General features: G+C 56.3%; 1 protein-coding gene across 2 annotated transcripts in view; it reads left to right on the top strand.

Moving 5' to 3' along the window:
- The window catches only part of SLC22A23 (solute carrier family 22 member 23), a 122,858-nt gene that overhangs the window by 70,021 nt on the left and 28,710 nt on the right, over nt 1-24,127 (top strand). For both annotated transcript variants that reach the window (XM_040249353.1, XM_040249352.1), the window contains exon 4: nt 23,888-24,056. In XM_040249353.1, coding sequence (XP_040105287.1) covers nt 23,888-24,056 — 169 coding nt within the window. The remainder of the gene's footprint in view (nt 1-23,887; nt 24,057-24,127) is intronic.

Raw genomic sequence — 24,127 nt, 5'->3', positions numbered from 1 at the left:
GTGACCTCGGCCCAGGCGTGAGCAGGGCCGGGACGGGTGTGACCTCGCCCCGCAGGGCTTCGCCAGCTCAGGTCCCGAGCACTGTCACACTCTTGTAAGGAAGGGGACGGAGCGCCATCCGCAGCCCGGGAGCCTGGAGTCTGGTCCTCCGGTGAGCCCTCCGTCAGCTACACGACGTGTGGACAGAATTGGCCCGCCCTGCCCTCTTTCCACTCTGGGGTCAAGTGCAGGAAAGGAGGTTGGTTCTGAGTCAGGTCACGGGCACTCATTTCCAACGAGCCCCTCTTGCAGTTTGTGTGGGGCTGGACAGAGAGCCTTCTGTGTGCGCACGGGTGTCCCCTCCAGCAGGGCTCAGGGAGGGGCCCCGGGAGGGGCCCCGGGAGAGCCGGGGCGGCCAGGGTGGGGGGTGGGGGGTGGGCATCGCACCTACCTCGGTGCACGTGGGGACGCCAGACAGCCCAGGGCAGGGAGAGCTGTGCCGCCCGGCCACCGGCGAGAGCAGGCCTGTGGCCAAGAGTCTGAGCCTGTCCTCGGGCTGTGCCTGCAGGTGGCCGCCGCCTCGTGGGGCCAGCCATCCCCTGGCTCTGCCCCAGGCCCCCGTGTCCTCTGGGAGGTGTAAAGCGGGCGTCCCTGCGGTGCCAGGTCAGGGGGCCGAGCGGCAGTGGCCCCATCTCAGCCAGGAGACCTGGGCGGCCAGCTGCACGCAGGGCAGAGCCCGCAGCCGAGATCCTGCCCCTTCCCGTGCCTTCCTGCCCCCCGTCCTTCCGCGAACTGTGCACATGTGGGACGTGGGATGGAGGGTCCCCCAACCCCGCGCTGCTCAGCTGTCCACCTGAGCTCCTCTGAGCTGCCCGCCGCGCTGCTCAGCTGTCTACCTGAGCTCCCTCTGAGCTGCTCGCTGTGTCCGCCCACACCTGGCCCGAGGCTCCCCGCCTCCTCCCCCAGGAAGCCTGTGGTGGACGCGCCTCCTGGGGCTGTCTGCCCCTCCGTCCGGCGTCGTCACAAAGGCCTCAGCTCGCTCCTTGGGAACTGGGGCAGCATCTGAGCGTAGGTGGCGGTGGACGCAGGAATAAGTGGAAACGTGGGGATGGGTGTGCGTACGGAGATGCCGGGGTGACCTCAGGAGGTGAGAAGGCCCTGAAGTGACCTCTCCCTGCTGCCGAGCAGGTGCCTGAAGTCTGACCGTCAGGATGGAAGTGTCTATTTTAAGCCACATGGGATCCTTGCCCTGAGGATGGAACACAACACCTCCGGAGTCCGTTCCATGTCGTGGTGACCGAGTTTATCTGGTCCCGCGATGGGAAAGGGGACATAAGGGCCCTGGTGTGTGGGGCAGGGGGGTACAGGCAGGTCAGGGCTCCAGAGGCAATTATGCCTACTTTCTGTTGATTTTCTGTTGTAGTAAAAGACACATGATGTAAAATTTACCGTTTTAACTATTTTTAAGTGTATAATTCAGCAGCATTACGAACGTTTGCATTGTCGTACTGTCCATTTCCAAAACTTTTTCATCTTGCAAAATTGAAAGTCTATCCCGCTAAGCACAGCATCCTGCCCCCTTGTCTCCAGCCTCTGGCGACCACCTGTGTGCTCTCTGTCTCTGTGAATTTGATGGCTCCGGGGGCCTCGTAGGGGTGGAATCAAACACACCTGCCTATTGGCTGTCTGTAGATCTACCTTGGTTTCCGTTTTGTTTTAAACTCGCACTCAGGATCCTTGTTCGAGTGGAAATCTCTGTGTGGGGGCTGAGAAGGCCATTTGGTGACGAGGGCCAGCCCCTGCCCACCGGCTCAACACCATCTGTGTCTGCCGGGTGCTGGGGAGGCCTCCGGGAGGTGGGCCTTCCAGCCCTGTCTCCGAGTCAGCCGGGCCTCAGTTGGCGCCTTCCCGCCTGCCCTTCCCAGAGCCCGTGCTTCCCTCCGCTGAGATGACCGTGGCTCTGGATGCCGTCTGTCTGGTCTGCCGCCTCTGCTGCACTGAAGGAATCAGACTTTCCCTCGGCGCGCCCCGTCTTCCGGTCGTATTAAATCACAGACCTACAAGGGCTGGGGGCAGGGGGAGGGCGGACCTGCCGTGGAGGCAGGCAGGCAGGCGGTGGAGGCCTGGTTCTGAGGCGCTGGGGCACAGAGAGCAGAGGCTGCCCAGGACGTGGCCCGAGCGCCTGTGAACCCGCAGAGTCCCCCCCCCCCGCCTGCCTGCCCCCTGCAGCCCCTCCTCTCGGACCCGTGGCCCCTTCTGGTGCCGTCTGTGGTGATGAAGCAGTCCCTCCCGGGGGCTCTAGGCCGCTCTTCCTGGGCGTGAGCTGAGCCCTGCCTTCAGCCCCGCCTCCCTGTCCCCCACAGGGCGGTTTCAGACACCTCTTCCTCTACAGAGTCCTCCCCAGGGTCGCCTCCCTCCTCCCCCTCCCAGGGGTCTGACCTCAGAGCCCTGTGCCTCCTCCATCAGACGGTGGGCCCCTGAGGCCGGCAGGCCGCTCACTCATCCTGGCACCTGCCCCAGCAGAGTGCCTCTGCACAGCCCCTGTTGAATAAGCAGACTGGACGCGTTCATGGCGCACAACCAGCCTTCTCTTTCCCGTGATTCGCCGTTACTCAGAGTTTCCTCTGGGTCAAAAGCTGGACGCGGAACTTAGAATAGGAGCACAGCCCCTCACCTCAAGGAGCATTTAATCTGGCCACCAGAAAGGTCGAGTCTGGAGTTTTACTTGTGATACATGTTCGGGTGTCTCTTCGATATTCCCTGGAGGCTCAGACAGTAAAGAATCCGCCTGCAATGCAGAAGACCGGGTTCCATCCCTGGGTCGGGACGATTCCCCTGGAGAAGGGAGTGGCAGCCCACTCCAGTATTCTTGCCTGGAGCATCCATGGACAGAGGAGCCTGGCGGGCTACAGGCCATGGGGTCACAAAGACTTGGACACAACTAAGTGGCTAACAGCTCCACTTTCTTGATACTTGGAGAGAGGTAAACAGCAGGACGCATGGGATTCGGGTTTTGAGGCAGTTAAGCTCTGGCTGATGCCGGACGTGGGGAGCTGGGACACACACACCATGTGTGGGCATCACCTCCTCCTTGCTGCTTGGTTAGGGGGTTGGTCCCCATGCTGTCACCGGGCTGCCCGCCTGCCTGACCGAAGAAAGTCGTCTGGGTGATCATTAGCACAGGCTTTCCGGAGGCCGCGGCACATTCTCCAGCCGGTTGTTTGCACTGGGAGTTAGTCTGTGCTTTCGACCTTTGCTTTTAAGGTAAGGGAGGGTTTGTTTGGCAAAAACAACGATAAATACTCCCCTGGCCTTTGCATGCCGCTGGACTTCTGAGACCTGGGGAGTGTGGTGTGGGCCCCGCACGAGGTGTTAGCATCTCGTGCAGATCTGCCTCGTGTCTGGTTTTCGTGCTGCTGTGACTCTCCTCCAGGCTGGCGTGTCTGCTTAAAGAGGAGCCTCCGGGATGCCCACAGTGGGTGATCTAGAAGCCTGGGTCTCTGGTGTATCCCCGTGTCGATGAACCGGCCTTTGAAGGTGTCGTTTCTTGTCTTAGAGATGGGCATGACACCTGATATCCTTATTTATAGGGTTTACTGAGGCCTTACAAGGTCATGAGTCTAAAAACGCTCCAAAGGGCGCGGGTGTAACCGTGTGTCCTCCTCTGTTGACATCATGGGCCCAATTCCAACACCCGGCAGTCCAGGCCAGCAGTCCTCACTGCCCAGCAGAGGATGGAGTCATCAGCCACAACCCAGCTCCACACTGGGGGAGAGACACCCTGCGTGGATGGGGTCCTGGCCAGCAGGTTTGGTCCTAAAATAAACACTCTTCCCCTTGGCTGAGATCTGCCCAGTGAAACGGAGAGGCTGACCAAGGGCAGAGCGCGGCAGCTCAGTTTAGGGTCAGCTGTATTTTCAGCAGCAGATGAGGAAGTAAGAGGCTGCCAAGGTCACTGCTTGGAGGTGTCCCTTCCTGAGACGGCCACTGCCGTCTCCAAGACAGGGGCATGGCCCATGACCCCGCCATGGGTCAGCTGGATTTCGTGCCCTGCTTTAGGGCCCAGCGCCGTCAGCTGTTGGCTTGCTCACCATTTCCTTCCAAACGTGCCAGGAGCCTCTGGTCCAACTCCTGAGAACGGGCAGGCACAGGGGAGCCGCTCAGAGGAGCATGTGGATTTTGATTTCTTTCATCCACGGTCACTAGGAAACATTCCTGATGTCACCCAGCTACGCACCCCCTCCCCAGACTCAGAGACAAAGAATTATCGTGCAAAGTAGTATATACAGGATGCTTGGACAACAAGGTCCTTCTGTAGAGCACAGGGAACTATATATTCAACTATATTCTGTGATAAACCAGAATGGAAAAGGATATGAAAAAGTATATGTGTGTATAACTCGAGTCCCTCTGCTGTACAGCAGAAATTAACACAACGTTGAGAATCAACCGCACGTCAATAGAATTATTTTAAAAAGGATCGCCTAGGCCTCCTGCCCCTTGGCTTTTCCCTCCTGCTTGTCTGGACCTCCCATTGCTCTGTCAACCCATGAATTTCCTTTCATCTTAGCCCGTCTGTCCTTGTCCCTAAGCCGTCTCTAGGACACCACATGGTACTGTGCTGCGTGCCAAGTTGCTTCAGTTGCGTCCGACTCTTTGTGACCCCATGGACTGTAGCCCATCAGGCTCCTCTGTCCATGGGATTCTCCAGGCAAGAACACTGGAGTGGGTTGCCATGCCCTCCTCCAGGGGATCTTCCTGACCCAGGGATCAAACCTTAGCAACTAAACAACCACGAATGTATTTGCTCTCCTGGACTTCCTCTTTTTCTTTTTGAAAACTCAGCACTGTGTTTGGGAGGCGCCTCCACATAGACAGAGGTGGAAGGGATGAACAAGAGCCCAGTCAGCTTTGACGGTTACGTTTGCTCAGGACTGAACTTGGGCCTTGACTTGAGAAATAGCAAACGGGTGCAGTGGAGGAGGCAGGAAACCACATGCTTCTGTTTCCTCCGTGAAGGCACGGGACAGTGGGCAGGGCAGCTGGAGCCTGAGCCTGCAGCCTGGGAGCGTGGTGATGGGGACGTGGGGTGTGAGGGCCCAGATCACACCCCATTATTCACGTCACAGGCGTAACCTTGCTGGGGCTCTTCCTGCCCTTGGCCGTGGCCCTGGCCCCCTTTCTTTCCGTGGCACAAACAGTGAGAAGGAAAGATGGTCATGTTGCCGAGAATAGGGCACGAGGAATCAGTGAGCGGGAAACTGGGCTTCCTCTTATTTTTTTTTTTTAAGTTCAAAGGCACAGTAAGTTCATCTCTTTTCTCTGATACTCTGATTTTCAGCCTGAAGATGGGAAAACTGATGGTAGCAGGGCCTCTGATCATCCTCTTTTATTTCCACAGCGTGAAGGTGCAGAGATGCTCGTCGGGTTTGGAGGGAGGCTCCTTTTCTTTGGCGAGCGGCAGCTGTGCAGGGAGAGGGGAGGATGGGCACCGCAGACAAGGGCGCGGATGCTGGCGCGGCCTAGAGGGGCCGCTGTTCTCCTGTCTCGTTGCCGGCTCAGGTTTCCCGTTTCCCATTTGAAAGGAGCGAGGCGGCACCGAGGCATCCAGACACGCGACGCTCTTAAGACGCTCTCAAGGGCAGAACTAGAGCTGTAACCTCTGACCCTCAGATCACTGCTCTCCCTCGGGCCCCTCTTCCCTGGGAACTGACGCAGCTCCCTGCCGCGGGAGGACACGTGCTAACGAAGGTGATGAGCTGTGACGCTCAGCGGCCTCGGCCGCTTGGCCCAGGGCGGCTCCTTCCACTGATGGCTCGACGGACTGGTGGGAGGTCAGCGGCGGTGCGGAGGACGGAAACCTGGGCGGCCGTCCCCCCAGCTCCTCGTCTCCCACCGACACTCGTAAGGGGTCATCTCCCAAGGCCTTCCCGGGGGGCTCAGCCTGTAAGGCGTCTGCCTACAATGCGGGAGGCCTGGGTTCGATCCCTGGGTCGGGAAGATCCTCTGGAGGAGGAAGTGGCACCCCACTCCAGTACTCTTGCCTGGAAAATCCCATGGACGGAGGAGCCTGCTGGGCTACAGTCCGTGGGGTCACAAAAACTCGGACACGGCTGAGCAACTTCACCTTACCTTACCTGACTGAGAGACTGAGACGGGTTTCCCTTCTTCCACTGCCGAGTGGCCCATCGCTCACTTACTGAGGGACGGCCCGACGCCCGGCTCCAAGGGCAAGAGGACCGCGGTTCAGGGTCTTGGGGTGACCGAGGAGTCTGGCCACACGGGGGACTCACGTGATGAGGCACAGGCCAGGTGCGGTGGGGTGCAGGACTGAGGGACTCCCGGCCTCTCTGGAATCTTCTCCCCTCCCCTGACCCACCCTCATGTGAACGCAGGAGAAGACGCGGGCTCAGGGCCTCCCTTACCAGTTTCCGGGCAAACGTGCGTCTCCCGCTGAACCTCCCACGGAGGGTCCTGAGGACAGGGTCCGGTCCTTCCCGCCAGCTGAGCGCTCTGTGTGTCTCTGGCCTGGACTCTCACACGGCTCTTCTTGGCCGCGCCGACTCAAAGGGGAAATGCCTGAGATCGTGGAAACCCCCACGAGCCACCCCGGGTGCCCAGGAGGATTGCCTCGTGGGAAGGTGGTTTCACCACCGGTCACCCTGGAGAACGCAGGGAGAACTTAGTCAGCCCGGCCCAGGAACAGGGTTTCCCCCAGCAGCTCCCTCAAAAAGGCAAGACTGTAAGAGAAGGAGAAAATCCAGGGCCGAGACTCGGAGCCCCTGCCCATGTCATGGTCAGGGTTGGCTGGGGTCCTGGGGAAAGTCCCCGGGGAGGAGAGGGAAGGACAGAGACTCACCCGTGTCAGAGGTCGGTGAAGGAGACAGCGTCCAGCCTCCCCCTGCCCCGTCCCACCCGGGAAGGAGGCATGTGACTGCTCTGGTGATTGACGACAAAAGTCCCGTCACCCTCATCTTCTGTGTTCAGTTGAACCTTTTTCCTGATGTTTAACTATATGATCTTTTAAAGAGTCATAAACTCCTAATCTGGCTCAGAGGTAAAGAATCCACCAGCCAATGCAGGAGACACGGGTTCTATCCCTGGGTCGGAAAGATCCCCTGGAGAAGGAAATGGCAACCCACTCCATCCAGTGTTCTTGCCTGGAGAACCCCATGGACAGAGGAGCCTGGCGGGCCACAGTCCACGCGGGTGTCGAGAGTCAGACACGACGGAGTGATCACGCAAGAACAGCAAAGCACAGTAATCGTCCTCAGGACACAGAAAATTGCGTGGCATAGACTCGGAAGTTTTCTCCTGATGTGAGAATATGACGGAAGGACCCAGGGGGTTCTGTTTTCCGGGACTCGGAGGAATGTAATAGAGGTTTCTTATTAAAGGTGGAAAAACGAGCCTGAGACGGAGGCAAAGGTCAGCGCCTCGGAAACCAGCCCCTCAGAGGGGCTGCTCTTTCCCTGCTGCTGTGGACCATTGTTGCAGCCAGGCCTGGTGCTCCCTCCCCGTGTGTGTGCCTGGTGTGTGCACGTGTGTGGTGTGTGCTGGAGTGTGTGTGTGACTTCATGCTGCCCGTCCCAAAGCCCCCTTCTCCATGGTCCCCGAGGCCTGGCCGGGGGCCCCGTGCCCTGGCCGCCCACAGGCCCACAGCCCTGCGCAGTGCCGGGAGGCTGTGCTGTGCAGGGACTCGAGTTCGGAGTCGCGTGCTGCCAGCCGGGCACTGGGCACCGGAGCCTCGAGCTGTGTCCTCCCTGCCCTTCTTCTGGCCCTGCCATCTGTGGGGTGTGGATGGGCCTTGGCCCCTTGGCTCTGGACCCTGCCGGCAGGGATGGGGAGTGTGTGTGTGTGTGTGTGTGTGTGTGTGTGTGTGTGTGTGTGTGACGTGACTGGCGAGGTCCTTTGAGCCTGGGTTTCTGGCCCACTTTGCAAGGAAGCACTGAATCCCCTTGGCCACCGTTTTGGTTCCAAATGACAGAAGGGTAGCCTCCCTGGGTCCGGGTACCATGGGCACTGTGGGGCGGGGTGGGCTAGGGGTCCAAGAGGGGCTGCGAGCCGTCTAAGTGGCCCTGGCCTGGCCCGAGGCCGAGGCCAAGGCCAGGAGGGACGAGGGGGTGGTGCTGGAGCTGCTGGGGGTTGGGGCGGGAGGGGAGCACCAGAGGGCCCCTTATGGGGCCGCCTCTGACGGTGCGCACAGGCTGAGTGTGCCCGCGGACACACCCTCAGACAGAGCCCGGGGCGCAGCCAGCACCCCGCCACAACTCAGCCACGGTCAGATTCCTCCCCCTCCCACTGTTCCTTCCCCCTCCTTGGTCCATCCCAGAGGCCCCCAGGCGTCTCCGTGTCCCCAGATGACACTATACCAAGGCCCACAGGCAGCAGGGCTGGTGGGAGCCTTCTCTCCTCTCCTGGGCGGGCCTCCCAGAAGCCACGCCGCCCCCAGCCCACGCTCTCCCTTCCCTGCACGCCTGACCTCTGTACATCCGGCCTCTGCACATCTCTGCACTCCCAGCCTCTGCACGCCTGACCACTGCACATCCGACCTCTGCACATCTCTGCATGCCCGGCCTCTGCACGCCCGGCCTCTGCATGCCCGGCCTCTGCACATCTCTGCACTCCCAGCCTCTGCACGCCTGACCACTGCACACCCAACCTCTGCACATCTCTGCATGCCCGGCCTCTGCATGCCCAGCCTCTGTACGCCCGGCCTCTGCACGCCCGGCCTCTGCACGCCCGGCCTCAGCCACAGCAGACCTTTGTTTGCAGCCATTCCGATGGCTTGAATGTTAAGAGAAATTTGGTCTAATCAGCCTGGTGTTCCCTCATGTGGAGAAAATGCAGGCTCGTAATTATAAGTTCCGAAAGGGATCGTTTTTAACACCATCCTTTTCTTCCACCACAAATTAAATGCCCCAATGAGAGAAAAGCATTAAAAATTAAACTGCCCATGGATGACAAGCTCACTGCCCTTGGAATCCACAGTGAGGACCCTCCCTACCCCGCACCCGAGGAACTCCAAGGAATCTGTTCTCATAATAAAAATCACCTCGCTCTTCAAGTGCCCTTACGGGTCATTCTGTTACAAATGAAAGTGAAACGGAAGTACCCTAACTCTGGGCTTCCCTGGCGGTCCACGGGTTAGGGCTCCACGCGCCCACTGCAGGGGGCGGGTTTGATCCCTGGCCGGGGAACTAAGAGCCTGCGTGCTGCACAGACCATAAACGTACGTATCTCCTAACTCTGGCACCCCACTTGCCTGATTGACCAGGTGGTCCAGTCTGCACCTGTCAGAGCTCCGCGGCCCTCAGCACAGCTTTTCTGTGAAGGACCAGAAGTTCTGTCTTTCTGGTCCGCAGGCCATCGGTCTGTGCCCTGGTGTGAGAATAACTCAGCCAGGCTGGGAGTGCGCAAGTGTGGCCCGGCTCCAGGAGGACGCTGTTGGCTGGCTCAAATTCAAATTTCACATACATTTCAAATTCAAATTTCCACACAAGAAGCTTTATTCTTCCTGTGACTGTTGGGAGCCCTTTGAAAATGTAAAAACCATCTGTAGTTCATGGACCGAATACAAGGAGGTGGCAGGTTGTAGAAAAGCAGGCAGTGGGCTGGACAGGCCAGGGTCCCAGTTCTCAGAGGCCCCTGTACACATGCTTCTAAAGCGATATGAACCCTCCCCTGAAGCAGCTACCCTGAACCCTCCCCCTTGAAACTGCAGTTTGTAATACTTTAGGGGGTTACCAGGTCCACTTGGGGGACTCCTTCTTGGTATTTGAAAAGGGAAAAAATAGAATTTAGTGCAAACACATAATATGGCTTGAGTACTATGTCATGAGGGCTTCCTAGGCGGTTTGGTGGTAAAGAATTCACCCCCCAAGGCAGGAGGCGTGGGTTTGATCCCTGGTTCAGAGAGATCCCCTGGGGAAGTGGCAACCCACTCCAGTATTCTTGCCTGGAGAATTCCATGGAGAGAGGAGCCGGGCAGGTTATAGTCCATGGGATCACAGAGTCGGACACGACTCAGCGACTAAACGACAACTATGTCGCGAGCCTGTGTGTGTGTGCTGGGTCACGGTGCCGTCAAGTCTTGGACAGAATTTTATATCAGCATGGCCCTCCCCACCCCCACCCCCAGGCTTTTGTGTACCCCAGGAGATGCAAAGACTCTGACTTGGTGGAGCGCTGAGGTCAGGAAGCAAGGGGGACCAGGGTGTGTGGTTCCCCTCTTTCCTGTACCCCAGGAATCAGGATGCTTAGCATACACACATCTGTCTCCTGGGTCGTAGCCTGAGAGACAGCAGTAACGAGCAAATATTCATGCTAATAATGCTAGGTGGTCTGGGGCACTGCCCGTAAAACGCGAATGTCCCGCTTTCGCGCTGTGCTCATTTCTGCGTAGCTCTAAGGCTCCGTCTTCGTCTCTCCGCTGTCTCCCCAGACTGAGTGATGTTTAAAGTGCTGGTCGGGTATTCACTGTCCTTCGCCAACAGAAACGCAATCCTGTGTGGGAAGAGGGATGATACAGTTTAATCTGATAAAAACAAGTCATGCCAAGTGTGGCTGTTTGCCAGGCCATGAGGAACTGGAGGCGGAGGAAGGAGTATTTGGCGCTGTAATGATTCAGGGCCCACGGGGATGCCCTGGGGGTGATCCACAACCTGGAGAAGGTTCCAGAGACCCCAGGGCCCCTGGGGCTCCCCGGGGCCTTCAGCTGTGTGTGCTGGTGGTCGAGTCAGTGGCGCCAAAGTGTCTCCAGGAGGTGTTGGTGGTGACTGGCGCAGGGTGGACGAAGGAAGAGACAGCCCCTTAGGTTCCTGCTTTGGACTGGACTGCTGGGGTGGGGCAGAGAAGGGGAGGTAGGGCTGGAAAGAGGTCAGGTTCCTGCGGAGCAGCCCTGCACCTCCTGGCGGTGGAGGGCCGGGGTCTCTGGACTCGAAGGCCTTGGGGCGCCCCCGGCCCCATGAGTGGGGCGCTCCTGCTCGGAGCTGCCAGGAGAAAGGCCTGCTGCCAGGCTCCCCTATTCTCCTGCTCAGAGGGTGCCTGACTTGTTTACCCAGAGGGAGAAATGTTTACTTTGCTGACGAGATAATGGAAGATTAGCTTCTATTTCCAGGGTGGTGCTGGCGGCGGAAATGAGGTGGGGAGGCAAGGGGGCTCGGTCATTTTCTCCCCAAAGCGGAGTCTGCATTTCACAGGCATCCCTGGTCCAGGCCTGACCCCCGGGGACGGCTTGGGGAGGTCGGCGGGCACTCCCCTCGGGGCCGTGTACAGATGAGAGGTCTCAGCCAGATTGCGCAGTCCTCTGGGGCTCTGAGTGAGTGGCCATGGCCGTGGGGAGCACCCAGCTCAGTGTCCAGAATGGGGTGGACACCCTGCGATGGCCGGGTTACTCAGGGCAGGACGGCAGGATGTGGCATCCCGTCCCCAGGGCCCAGGTCCACGCGTGCACGCAGAGATGCACAGAGCCAGGGCCCGCACGTCTGGTCCGGAGCCCAGGGTGCTCACCACGTGGTTTCCGGGCACCATCACGGGCCTCCTTTGAACTTTCAGTAAGGCTTTCATTGGGCTTGTTGATGGGGCCCCCTGGGGCTCTCACTGAACCTCTTATAGTTTCTTATTTTCACTAAAGAAAGGAAGTGGGGGAGTATGACCGAGCTGAGTGTGGGCACACAAGTATCTTCTATTGCTTCTTATACTTTTCCACTGTAGATTTGAAATATTTCACAATTTAAAGACCATCTCTTAAGTTGTCTCCCCCTCCTTCCTACTTCTACATTCTTGAGAATGTTGAAATATCCTTATTTCGACACTGATGTCAGATTTTAGATCAGCGCTGTCCAATAGAACATGTGAAATGTGGCTAGCCCAGCTCTACAACTGACTTTTTAATTTTATTTAACTTTACTTAAATTTAAATTTTAAGTCTTAGTTGGTCATCTTATTGGACATGTGCAGTTCTGGAAGGAAAAGCTGTAGAAATCAGAATATTCCTCCAGGGCTGTCAGAGACCTGGCCGAACACTCTAATTTGTGTTCTCAGAGAACCTCAGAGTTAGTTGCTCAGTGATGTCTGACTCTTTGCAGCCCCATGGACGGTAGCCCACCAGGCTCCTCTGTCCCTGGGATTTTCCAGGCAAGAATCCTGGCGTGGGTTGCCATGGCCTTCTCCAGGGGATCGTCCCAATCCAGGGAGCAAACCTAAATCTCCTACATTTCAGGCAGATTCTTTACCATCTGAGCCACCAGGGAAGCCCAATTTGTGTTCTATACCTGAGCAAAAATCCTAACAGTCTTAGGAATTAATGAACCAAGTGTGAGATTCCCTGAAGGAAGTGACATCCTCAGTGTCTGCGTAGGATGTCGATTCCTCCCTTCTGCAGCCTTCTGGCTTCCACTTGCCCTTTTCCAAATAAGACGCGCCCTTCCTCCTCGCCTGTGAGAGCTGCTCACTGGTTGGCACTGCTGTTTGACTATTATTAGCTCTTCTCTAGGCCAGACTCCACCCAGTCCCTGAGGTCATCAATCAGTGTCTTTCTGTTTGGAAGCAGATGGACAATTCAGGAACCAGTGATGGGCCCTTAGACATTTGGCTGGTTGCTGAGTGTTTAATTATGTCTTAGCAAACACAGGAGGGAGCCCTCGTGGATATGTTTAGCTCTTTAAGGCTGGTCTTGTTAATGGCCCTGGTGATAAATTGGGTGAGTCTTATTGGAAGGAGACGATTGACAGGAAACCAGTGTCTAAAGTGTGTCTAAATGGGATCCGAGTTTGCCTTTGGAGGGCGGCGTTCTTTGCTTTGTTCTCAGAGGACACATCTGCTGTTTAAAATCTGAAGGTCTGGGCTCAAGTTCCAGGTGCTGTAACCCTGGAAGCCTGCTTGGCCCCCTGCCTCTTGGGGCCACCCTGTGAAGTGGGAGGGGCTCTTGCTTGCAGACACGCGTGTGGTTGGGAACAGAGGCGGCAGTGCAGGCCACTGCGTCTGCCCGGGGAGGGTCCAGGAGCTGCAACAGCGGTGTGAGCTTTACTGGGATTTGACAGGCGCGGGAAGAGGCGTTCTCTGCAACCCCCTTAGTGCCCAAGAGGAGGCTTTTCTAAAAGAATTCAACTTTCATAAATCCCCCTTTGTGGGAAGCTTTGAGGGGGGAGGGGGGTACATCAGGAAGAATAGCTCCTGTCGCCCGAGATGAGAAACTGCGCAGACAGACTCTCCTAAAGCAGACCTTACTTTCCAGTAGCTTCTTTCATCTGCGTTTGTGGCGTTCATTTCTCCCTACTCACTGTTCCTTGAAATCCTCACTCTTTCCTCACGTTAAGATGGGGTATAAGCCCCACATTCTGTATAAACCGCAGATGTTTCTGGGAGGTCTGACAGTCGTCTAACTAAAAATGAGCTTCAGGCGTGCCCTCAAAGCTTCACCTTGAAATAGCCTCTTGCCCCATATAAACAGTTGCTGTTGTTCAGCCGCTAAAACAGGTCTGACTCTGCAGACCCATGGACTTCCCATCAGGCTTCCCTGTCCTTCACTGTCTCCTGGAGCTTACTCAAACCCATGTCCATCGAGTCGGTGATGCCATCCGACCGTCTCATCCTCTGTCGTCCCCTCTCCTCCTGCCTTTCGTCTTTCCCAGCATCAGGGTCTTTTCCAGTGAGTCAGCTCTTTGCATCAGGTAGTCAAAGTATTGGAGTTTCAGCTTCAGCATCGGTCCTTCCAATGAATATCCAGGACTGATTTCCTTTAGGATGGACTGGTTGGATCTCCTTGCAGTATGAAAAGTAGGCTTTTGGAAGAAAATCTTAAACAAACAAAAAAGCTATAACTCGATGGCAGAACTTTCCCAAACTTTTGATCTCTGTCCTGTACCTGACGTGTCCTCCCAGCCTGAGAGGAGGGCTGCTCTCTGGGAATCTCCTCCCGCTGTAGCTCACAGAGGCCCCTGGATGGCCTGGCCTGCCGGGGGCCTCAACACAGGGTCCCAGTCTTTACAAACAGCTGGAACTCGTGGGCACCGTATGACCCCTGACTGCACAGGAGGCTGTTTTGAAGGGTATGAAGTGGTCAGAACGGGTGTGTGTGTGTGTGTGGTGTGTGTGGTGTGTGTGTGTGTGTGTGGTGTGTGGTGTGTGTGTGTGTGTGTGTGGTGTGTGTGTGTGTGTGTGTGGTGTGTGTGTGTGTGATGTGTGTGTATGGGGGTGTGTGTGTGTGGTGTGTGTGTGTGTGTGGTGTGTGTGTGTGTGTGTGTGGTGTGTGTGTCTGGGGTGTGTGTGTGTGTGTTCTGTGTGGTGTGTGTGTGTGTGGTGTGTGGGTGTGTGTGTGTGGTGTGTGTGTGTGTGTGTGTGTGTGTGTGTGATGAGAAGCCCTGTGCTCACAGAGTGTGAAAGATGGGGGTCCTGGCTGTTCACTGTTGTCCTTGAAGAAGGAACATGGTTGGAAGATGCTGCTCTGTTAAGTAGGATTGCTGAGAATCAGGCTCCCCTGGTGGTCCAGGGGTTGAGAATCGGCCCTGCAATGCAGAGGAGATGGGTTCAGTCCTTAAGCTGGGAAGACCCCACCCGCTGCAGAGCACCTAGCCCGGGGCTGCTGAAGCCCGCGGGCCCTGGAGCTCACGCTCCACGAGAACCCTCGCACCTGCAGCTAGAGGGGACCTGCGCCCGCCGCCGCTGGAGAAAGCCCATGTGCAACAGCAAAGACCCAGTGCCACCAAAAGAGAAACAAAACCTTTTATTAAACTTTAAAAAAATTTACATAGAATCTACAGTGCCTCCCTGCTGCCTTTAAAAGTACTAAATGTGTCCCTTCCGGGTGGATCCCATCAAACCCACAGACAGGCCCCGGGACCTCTCCCACCCTCCCATCCTGGGGCCATCCTTTCCCCGAGGCCCATCTGTGTCCATGAGGCCTGCATCTGCTGTGAGAGGTGTCTCTTTTCATGTGGGCCCTGGGAAACCTTCCTCACCTTTAAACAATGGATCACTTACAAAGGCCCTTCCTCATGCTGCAGGTAGAATTCTCGGCTCTTGAGAAGTTGCCGTTCTTTGAAAAGTCCCCAACTTTCACAAGAGGTAGAAGCTTTTCCAGAGGTTGGTTTGTTTCGCGGTTACCTGGAACTAAGGGGGTGTTTGGGAGCGGCCCCCGCTGCCCTGGGGCTATTGGGCCACATCCCGGAGTTGCTGTTAGTTGGAGGCGATGCGCCGGGCGCTGGGGAAGGCGCTGGGAGGCCGCTTCGGTCACCCCGCCGGCCAGCGCATCCTGAGTCTTCGCACTGGTAGTGTGAGTGTGTTGGGCACCCAGCTCCAGGCCACCAGGCTGGTCTGGAGGGTGGAGAGTCCACCCATGTCCTCGCTTGTTCCCCCCACCGCCGCCTGTCCTGGACAACGCTATTCCTGTGGGGCAGGAGTGCCCGGCAGGAGGACTCGCAGATAAGGCCTGTGTAATCTCAGGCCTGCAGACGGGGGCTGGCCTCAGGGCGGATGTCCCCCAAGGTCCTGAGCTGGAAAAGCTGAGGCTTGGCCCCAGAGGACTGGGGCTGGGGCTTGGGAAGCCGGTGCGCCTGGCAAGGGATGGTCAGCGTCTCCCCAGGACCTGGTGCCAGGACCACACGTCGGGGACAGGAGGGCAGGCGAAGGAATGCTGGCTTCATTTTTATAAAACCGGGGCAGGACCCTGGTTAGCAGGAGGCTGACTTGGATTTTAGTCCTGGTGGGAATGAGGGCCACACAGCTGTCCTGGCACCTTGGGGTGGCTGGACATTCTGTCCCGTGAGCCTTCCGGCCCTTCTGCAGCCGTGCTGGTGGGGCAGGCCTGGGTCGGCAGTGAACGCTGCCCTCCACATCCTGGCCGCAGCCCCTAAAGGCGCTGCCTCGGTAGCCGATGCCCGCTGGGAGCTGTGGGGTAGCTAGGGAGTAGGCTGCCAGCTCCTCTGTGGTCAGGGCTCCTTGCATCTGTAGGGCCCTCCTGCCCACGTGGGAAGGGGCTCAGTAGACACTACAGGCCCTGGTGTACCAGATCCTGGGCTCCCGTGGGAACATGCGCCTCCTTCGTTTTGTGGTTTTATCTCAGCGTTTGCTGAGCATCTGCTCGGTCCCGGATGCAGTGCTGGACGTGAAGAGGGGCCAGACGGGAGCGGGCTGGTTGCTCCCACAGGCTCTGCAACCTGACTTTCCCCGCGAATGACTCCAGCTGGCTGGCAGCACGCGGCAGACCCAGCCCAGCTGCGTTCCCAGTGACCCAGACAGCAATTTATTTCCTAATTGAATTTAAAGGCCTTTGAACGGAGCGGGAAAGCTGCGATTTGCCACAGGCCCCCCTCACACCGGGCCAGTTTTCCACGTTTCTTACCTGCCTGGCATTCAACTCTGCCCACCCTGGTGGGTGTTCTCTGAGCTTCCTTTCATCTGAAATAGGCTGACAGTTGAACTTCTTTGCAACTCCAGGTCTTTTATGCCTCTGCCTGCCTTGCCCTTGGGATACTGGGAGAACTCTTTTCTTCAGTGGGAAACAAAATCACATGTATGGTGATTCGAACAAGCAAGCATCCCGCCTCCGCAAGGCCTGCAGGCCGCCTGGTGCTGAAGCTGTGCTCAGCCTTGGTCTGCGTTGCCTTCAGTATGCCAGGGCTGCGGCTTTGCTGTCTGTTGTTGTTTAGTCGCTGAGTCGTGTCCAACTCTCTGCAACCCCACGAACTGCAGCACAGCACATGGATGGCCCGCGGCACACCCGGCTTCCCTGACCTTCACCATCTCCTGGAGCGTGCACAAACTCATGTCCATCGAGTCAGTGACGCCATCCAGCCATCTCATCCTCTGTTGCCCCCTTTTCCTCCTGCCTTCAAGCTTTCGCAGCATCAGGGCCTTTTCCAATGAGCCAGCTATTCACACAGGAGGCCAAAGTATTGGAGCTTCAGCTTCAGCATCAGTCCTTCCAACGGGTATTCAGTGTTGGTTTCCTTTCAGATGGACTGATCGGATCTCCTTGCAGTCCAAGGGACTCTCAAGAGTCTTTTCTAGCACCACGATTTGAAAGCATCTGTTCTTCGGCACTTAGCCTTCTTTACGATCCAACTCTCACATCTGTACGTGACTACTAGAAAAACCATAGCTTTAAATAACTATGCAGACCTTTGTCGGCAAAGTGATGTCTCTGCTTTTTAGTATGCTCTCCAGGTTTGTCATAGCTTTCCTTCCAAGAAGCAAGTGTCTTTTAATTTCGTGGCTGCAGTCACCATCTGCAGTGATTTTGGAGTCCAAGAAAAGAAAATCTGTCTCTGTTTTCACTTTTCTCCCCGTATTTGCCGTGAAGTGATGGGACTGGATGCCATGATCTTAGTTTTTTGAATCCTGAGTTTCAACCCAGCTTTTCCACTCTCCTCTTTCAGCCTTATCAAGAGGCTCCTTCGTTTCTCTTTGCTTTCTGCCATTAGAGAGGTATCATTTGCATATCTGAGGTTGTTGATATTTGTCCCACAAAATGCTGCAAAGGGGACCGCACTTAATCTCAGGGTTAAGACATGTGAGCCTCCCCCTCCAGTGTTCAGAACGCTGGGTTTTCACGTGTGGCCCCTGAGCCAGCAGGTCCTGCGTCACCCGGGAACATGTTAGAAACACAATATTGAATATTCAATGTCTTCAATAAACTCAAGAAAGACTTTAAACATGGTCTACATTTCAAAAAATTGTTTTAAAAATGTAGACAGAAGAGAAATGGGCAGGTAAGAAGAAGAGAAAAATAAAAAAGGAAGAACTTGTTTAGAAAGACTACCTTGCTAAGAATTCTTCCCTATTTAGGAAAAGTATGCCAAAGAGTAGAGAACATTCACTGTTACCAGCAATGATACTGTGACCTCAGGTTGAGGTATCTTTACCGTAAACCCAACCCCCTAATTTCCTGATTGCTTGTCAAGCTCATAAAGGACCAAGGCCAGCAATGCTGATGAAGAGAAATAAAAGCTGGGCGATCCTCCCGAGGAGCTGTGTGCCACTGATGTGGGGCAGGGTTGGACGTATTAACTTAGGACTCCACTCTTCGGCCACATTCCTCTGAGGTTCCACATCCGATGCCTCTGGGGCCTGTTTGCTTGGATGGCTCGTCTAATTACGGAAACCTGATTGGTCCATAAGTGTGGCTTCGACCCACGGAATGGATGGTACAAAACAGCATGAGCACTGAGGCTGTCACTTTGGAACCGGCTGCTGGAAACCTGAGTGATTCCTGAGTGGGATGTGAAATCACCCACTCCATCTCCGCGCCTTCACTCAGCTTGAAAACACTCAGCAGACCCGAAATGCCAGGATTTCAATGGACTCGAGCCCGTTCTGATGTTTCAAGTCACTTCTCTTCTTGGCTTGTTTTCCTCTTATTAAATAACTGGTGGTACAGTATTAATTGAAATGCTTAACTGTGTACTGCTGAACGGCAGCCACTGGTTTTAAACAGAAGCGTTCCCTGAGCAGAAACACTAGTGAACACTTAAATCGTTCTCCCTCCTTTTGAGTAATTATAATGTTCATTCAAAGAAGCATAAGGTGGTGGAAAGAACCCTTTATCTGGGAAGGACACTGGCTCTGTGGCTCCTGTGTTGCAGCTGGCTTTGCGGCGGTGTCTCCCGCGCCTGTGATCAGCGCGTGGCTCTGTGAGCCTCGTGAGATCTCGGGTGAGACCAGCTTCTGCGGGTTTACTGGTGCGTCTCAGCCCCCGTGACCCTGACGGGCTCCGTCGCGGGGCTCTAAGGCATGGGGAGCACAGGCATCGCCGCTGGACCCGCCAGAAAGAGCCGTCCTCACGTGACAGATGCCTGAGCCCGGGGCCGGCTCCGTCCCAGGGCCGTGGGCATCTTCAGGTGGGCCCAGCCCCAGGAGCTGAAATCCTGGCGGGTCCCGCTGAGAGGCCAGAGCCACCAGGGGCTCTGCTTGGAGGCCTCCCTGCAGCGCAGAGCAGGGGCGGACACACAGGGGCAGGGGACACCTGGCTTCAATTCCTACTTCGTTCCCTCTTTAGCATGCGATCTTGGACAAGCCGCTTCATCACCCTGGGCTTTAGGGTCCTCTGTGTAAAGTGAAAGTCACTCAGTCGTGTCTTATCTTTGCGACCCCATGGACTATAAAGTGCATGGAATTCTCCAGGCCAGAACACTGGAGTGGGTAGCCTTTCCCTTCTCCAGGGGATCTTCCCAACCCAGGGATCGAACCCGGGTCTCCTGCATTGCAGGCGGATTCTTTACCAGCTGAGCCAGCAGGGAAGCCCAAGAATACTGGAGTTGGGTAGCCGTTCCCTTCTCCAGCAGATATTCCCAAGCCAGGGATAGAAAAACGAATATTAAAACCAGCACTTACACTAGTACATGCTGAGTCACGTAGATGACTCTTTGCGACCCCATGAACTGCAGCCCGCCAGGCTCCCCCATCCACGGGATTCTCCAGGCAAGAGTACTGGAGAGGGTGGCCATTTCCTTCTCCAGGGAAGCTTCCTGACCCAGGGATCAAACCCACCTCTCTTACATCTTCTGCGTTGGCAGGAGGGTTCTTTACCACTAGCACCAGCTGGGAAGCCCACTTATGCTAGTTCCCAATATAAAGTAAAAAGCTTTTTAAAAAACAAGCTTCATTTGTAATATTATCCTAGGAATGTGTGTTATAAATGACTTAGTTCATGTTGTCTGTCATTGAATATTTGATGAGAGTCCAAATAGCAAACACTTAATTGAATTTAAGGAAGAAATCATTGTGTACTGACTATAACAATTTTGTGGCTTGATAAAAATAATTTACTTAATTACTATCTTTTAAACAGCAGTGTCTATAAGATACTGTGCTGGACACCATAAAATTGGCAAACCAGGTGTTCTTCTGAAAAACAGAACGAAATCAGTACCTCCATCAGAGAGTTGGGCAGACCGAATGAGTTTAATACGTGAAAAATGCCCACCTACGCGTTCAGCCCCAGGGATGGGGAGCCTGCCTCAGCCCAGCACTGCAGATCCGGCGGCCTGGTGGGTGAGCGGTGTGGTTCTTCCGCATTTGAGCATTAAATGTCTGCGTCAGCGCGTCTGGCACACACTGGAACGTGATTTGTAGGAAATATTGATGTTTCTATATTTTTTATTCTCTTTCCCCCTAAATGGAGGCAGTTTAAACCATTCCACTGGGTTGGCAGGTCCTAAATTGAGAGGAAAAGGAAGTTTTCTGGGGGCAGGGAAGATAATCGCAGGCTTCTGCGCTCACGCCCTCCTGTGCTATTTGAGTCCCCATGACTGGCAATTTCGGACGCTCCTGCTATAATAAGGAATTCCACAATGACACGTGGCAGGTCTGTCTTCCGCGGCTCTGGGGGCCCGTGTCCTCAGCCGGGATGGTAATTAGTGGGTGGAGTGTCCCCTTCCGGGCCAGCACGCTGAGCGGCAGGAAGCAACGGAGAGGAGAGGGGCCCGCAGGTGTCCGGGGGCAGCGGCCAGGGAGCGACCCCCCTTGGTGGGGCGCGGGGAGGAGCCCAGCTCCAGGGAGGCAGCAGGACCCCAAGGCTGGGGGCAGGCGGGGGGGCCAGAGCTGCTCCCCGGGCTGCCATCCTCCTCCGCTGGGTGGTTTCTCTCCTGCAGCTCCTGAGCTGCTGGGCTGGTAAGAGGCAGCTGGAGGACGGGCGCAGGGCGGAGGACGGGCGTCTGCACGCATGGCCTCTGAGCGGCTGCACCAGGCCTGGTGGCCCTTGTCCGGCTCGCCCCTCCGTAGGGACGGCCGAGCGCTCCACAGTGCCCTGTGCTTTGACGGACTTCTCGTTCCATGCCCGGCCTGGGCCTGCGGTCCGCAGGGACAACAGCCTGGTGCGGCAGCTAGACGTCGTCACTGTGCGGCTGACAGACGTCACCGACTTCGTGGGCCGGGGTGGGGTAGCACGGAGAGGCCAGGAGACTTCGCGCTGCAGTGGGCTGTACGGGCCCCCCCGCCCCTGCCGGGCCCACCGCTTCCTCCTCCCGTGCAGGCGCGCTCCTGCGTTACTGCCGACCCCCGCCCGGAAAAACCCCGAAGATTCATTCCAGAGAAGCCGGGGAACACTGCGTGATCTCAGGAAAACGTCGACCCCCTGTCTTCCTGCAGCAAGTGCACAGGAAGTCTATTTACAATATATTTAAGAGAGAATGAGGGTCGGGAGCACCCGTATGCAGCCCTGGGCCCGGCCTCTCTCGGGAGAACCGTCCACCTAAAGTCCTCACCCCCCACTGGCTGCGGGGACTCGGGGACTCACGCTCTGCAGAACGCCTTCCTCTCCTCACCTCAGAAAAGCTGATTTCTCATCGTCCAAAAGGAACATGTGATTAATGGCAAACCCGAAGTGCCTGCGGTTCTTTGATAATTGCTTTTAAAAAAAACAAACATCTTTACAGACAGGCTTCAGAGCAGAGTTACTTTCAAGCAGTTTGGAAGGCAGTCCTGGTGAGGCAAGGCAGAATTCTGGCCGTTGTCTGCAGGTGTCACCCGCGTGTCCTTACATCAGATCGCTGTGTTTTTCCCCTGCGCCAGCAGGAAGGCTAAAATACCGTGGATCTGCCGGATGCTCTACGTTTTGCTACCTGGGGGAAAGTAAAACCTCTGCTAGCATTCATAGCAAAACAGCAACCCTGGAGAGGTCCGGAAATGATGTTACTTATTCAGCTCTCGTCGATGTGTGTCTGGGAGGCAAAAACATTTCTCCCGCTGGGGGTGATGCTTAACGGTTTGGGGGAAACAAGTGAGCCAGCGCCTCTCCGCAAGGCATCTGGGGAGCTAAAGTGCAGACGTGCTCCTGCGGGTCTGGGCGGAGCCCGAGCCTCTGTGTCTCGAACGAGCTCCCAGGTGGCGCTGCTGCTTCCGCCTCAGGTAGCCAGGAGTTAGAGAGTCCCTTGGGCCACTCAGGGAGAGCAAGGATACACCCTCTAGAAGGTGCACCCTGGCAGTGTACACCTAATGGGCGCGCCGGCCACGGCGAGGGGAGAGGGCGGAGTCAGACTGTGGAATCACGCAGGTAGAGGGGCGAAGCGCCTTTGTCATCCACAAACCTCGACCCAGGTTCGGGTCGTTACCTGTGACCCTGGGTGTGTCAGCATGTAATGTAAATTGGTATGTGGGATCAGACGTCCCCAGGGGATCCGGGGAACCATGGCAGCTGCAGATGTTTGCTTACTGCCTCGTGAAATTAAAGAGCCGGGCAGGGAAGAGGAAAGCTGCCAGCCGTGTGCGCGGCCCCAGGACGTGAAGCCGTGGTTACCTCTCTGGCTTTGTTTGTAGGTTACCCGGGTGCCCGGGTACTCGATTTTCTCATCCGGTCCTAGCCAGTGCTGAGCCTCAGAGCATCACACTTGCCCTGGCTGATGCTGAGTTCTGGTTTCCATAGCAACACATCCTCTGCTCCTGCTTAGTACATGAAAACTAGAACTTGCCACTGGCAGTCTTTTCTAAAAGACCCTGATCTCTTTCTTATTTTTAAGCGCAGAAATGCCAGATCTGGGGTGAATACCCCAGCCACGCTAGGAAGTAATCCTTTACTGAACCTGACCCGGGCACTGGAAGTTACAGCATCACAGTAAAAGCCCAGGAGAGGGCTGTTTGGTCCCGTTTTCTTCATTAAATGGCAGAGGTTCTTTATCAGCAAGGCCAGGTTTCTCTCACCCATGGACAGCTGTGAAGGTGACCTGTTTGTCTGCGGCGGGGCAGAGATAGAGACTCTGATGACTCTGGTTTCTTCTGTGTGTGAGCTGGTGGAGGTGTTGGCTGGCATACCGCGTGATCCTTGTTAGCACCGATTCCATCCTTGTGACCAAATGTGATTCTCCTGTTCTCCCCTCATCTGCTTCCCTTCTTGCTACCTTTTTACCCCTGACCTCTGCTCTGACCTCTGGACAACCGGCAGGGGCTCTGTAGCCACTGACCTACCATCTGGGGACAGAGGTGTGAGAAGGAGTATCTCCTGAGGGTCTTTCTTCTGCTTTTTTAAAACTTCATTTTAACGACACTTTTTTTGGAAAAAAAATAACAGCAAACTTTAGGGAATCCTGCAAATTGTTGAAGAAGAATAGCAAACAGACCACATGCTCTATAGAGGGAACATGTATAAAACCCAGCTGCATGTTCTGGTATTGGGGACCTTTATTACAGGAGTTCATGCAGTGGGTGGACACCGGCTGTCTTTTCGGTGCCACCGCTCAAGGTTTGGGGACCATCTTCTTTACTCAAGGTCAGATTAAGAGCATAGATTCTTGTAAACAGGAGGGGCTGTGATGACCTTGACATTTATTGAAGGCAGACACTGTTTTTGGAGCTCCGAAATGTACTGAAGGCAGGCACTGTGTTTTTGGAGCTTGAGGTGAATCAGACCTGCCCCTGCTGGCAGAGCCGTCATCTGAGAGGGCTGCGTGGGAAGCCCAGGGCGGGGGCCGGGGGGCAGTGGAGTTCCAGGGGCGGTGGGGGGCGGGGGGCTTCAGTGAGTTCTCCCCTTAGGAGATGCAGTCTGCTTCATGGTTTGCTTCCTGCCTGGTTCAGAAGAAAGGCTGGGTGTGGCTGATCTGACTTGGGCTCATGTGTGAGCAGGTTGCCTGGAACTCAGGGTCCGGGGGCAACGGAACACACAGCGGGGCGGTGAAGGCGGGTCTGGAGGACTTCCTGCGCCCTGAGCTGAGGTGGGGAGGGTGCACGGCAGAGGCAGAGGAAGGGCAGCAGAGGGCCTGGGGGCTGCGAGTGATGTCACGCTCAGTCTTCGTAGGAAGCAGCATCTCCTATCGTGGGGCCGCCGCTCTCCATCCCTGTATTCTTCTGCCGAGACTCGCCCTGCGACCCTTCACGCTGGGGACCCAAGCTCATCCAGCTGTTAAGAAACGAGCGTCTTGGCCGGAAGTGGGACGGGCAGGCCGGGCCCTCACGGCTCTCTCGTCCTTCTGTGTTCCAGGAATAGAGCTGTGCCCCCCGGGGAAGCGATTCATGATCACGATGGTGGCGAGCTTCGTGACCACGGCGGGGCAGTTCCTCATGCCTGGGCTGGCCGCCCTGTGCCGGGACTGGCAGGTGCTGCAGGCGCTCATCATCTGCCCCTTCCTGCTCACGCTGCTGTACTGGTCGTGAGTACCCGCCCCGCCGGCCCCGCCCGCCCCGGGTGCACTGGTGTTGAGTCCCCGCCCCGCCCGCCCCG

Source organism: Oryx dammah, unplaced genomic scaffold, assembly GCF_014754425.2.
Source record: "Oryx dammah isolate SB20612 unplaced genomic scaffold, SCBI_Odam_1.1 HiC_scaffold_11, whole genome shotgun sequence".
Taxonomy (NCBI): Eukaryota; Metazoa; Chordata; class Mammalia; order Artiodactyla; family Bovidae; genus Oryx; species Oryx dammah.
This window is presented reverse-complemented; position numbering and strand designations above follow the sequence as displayed.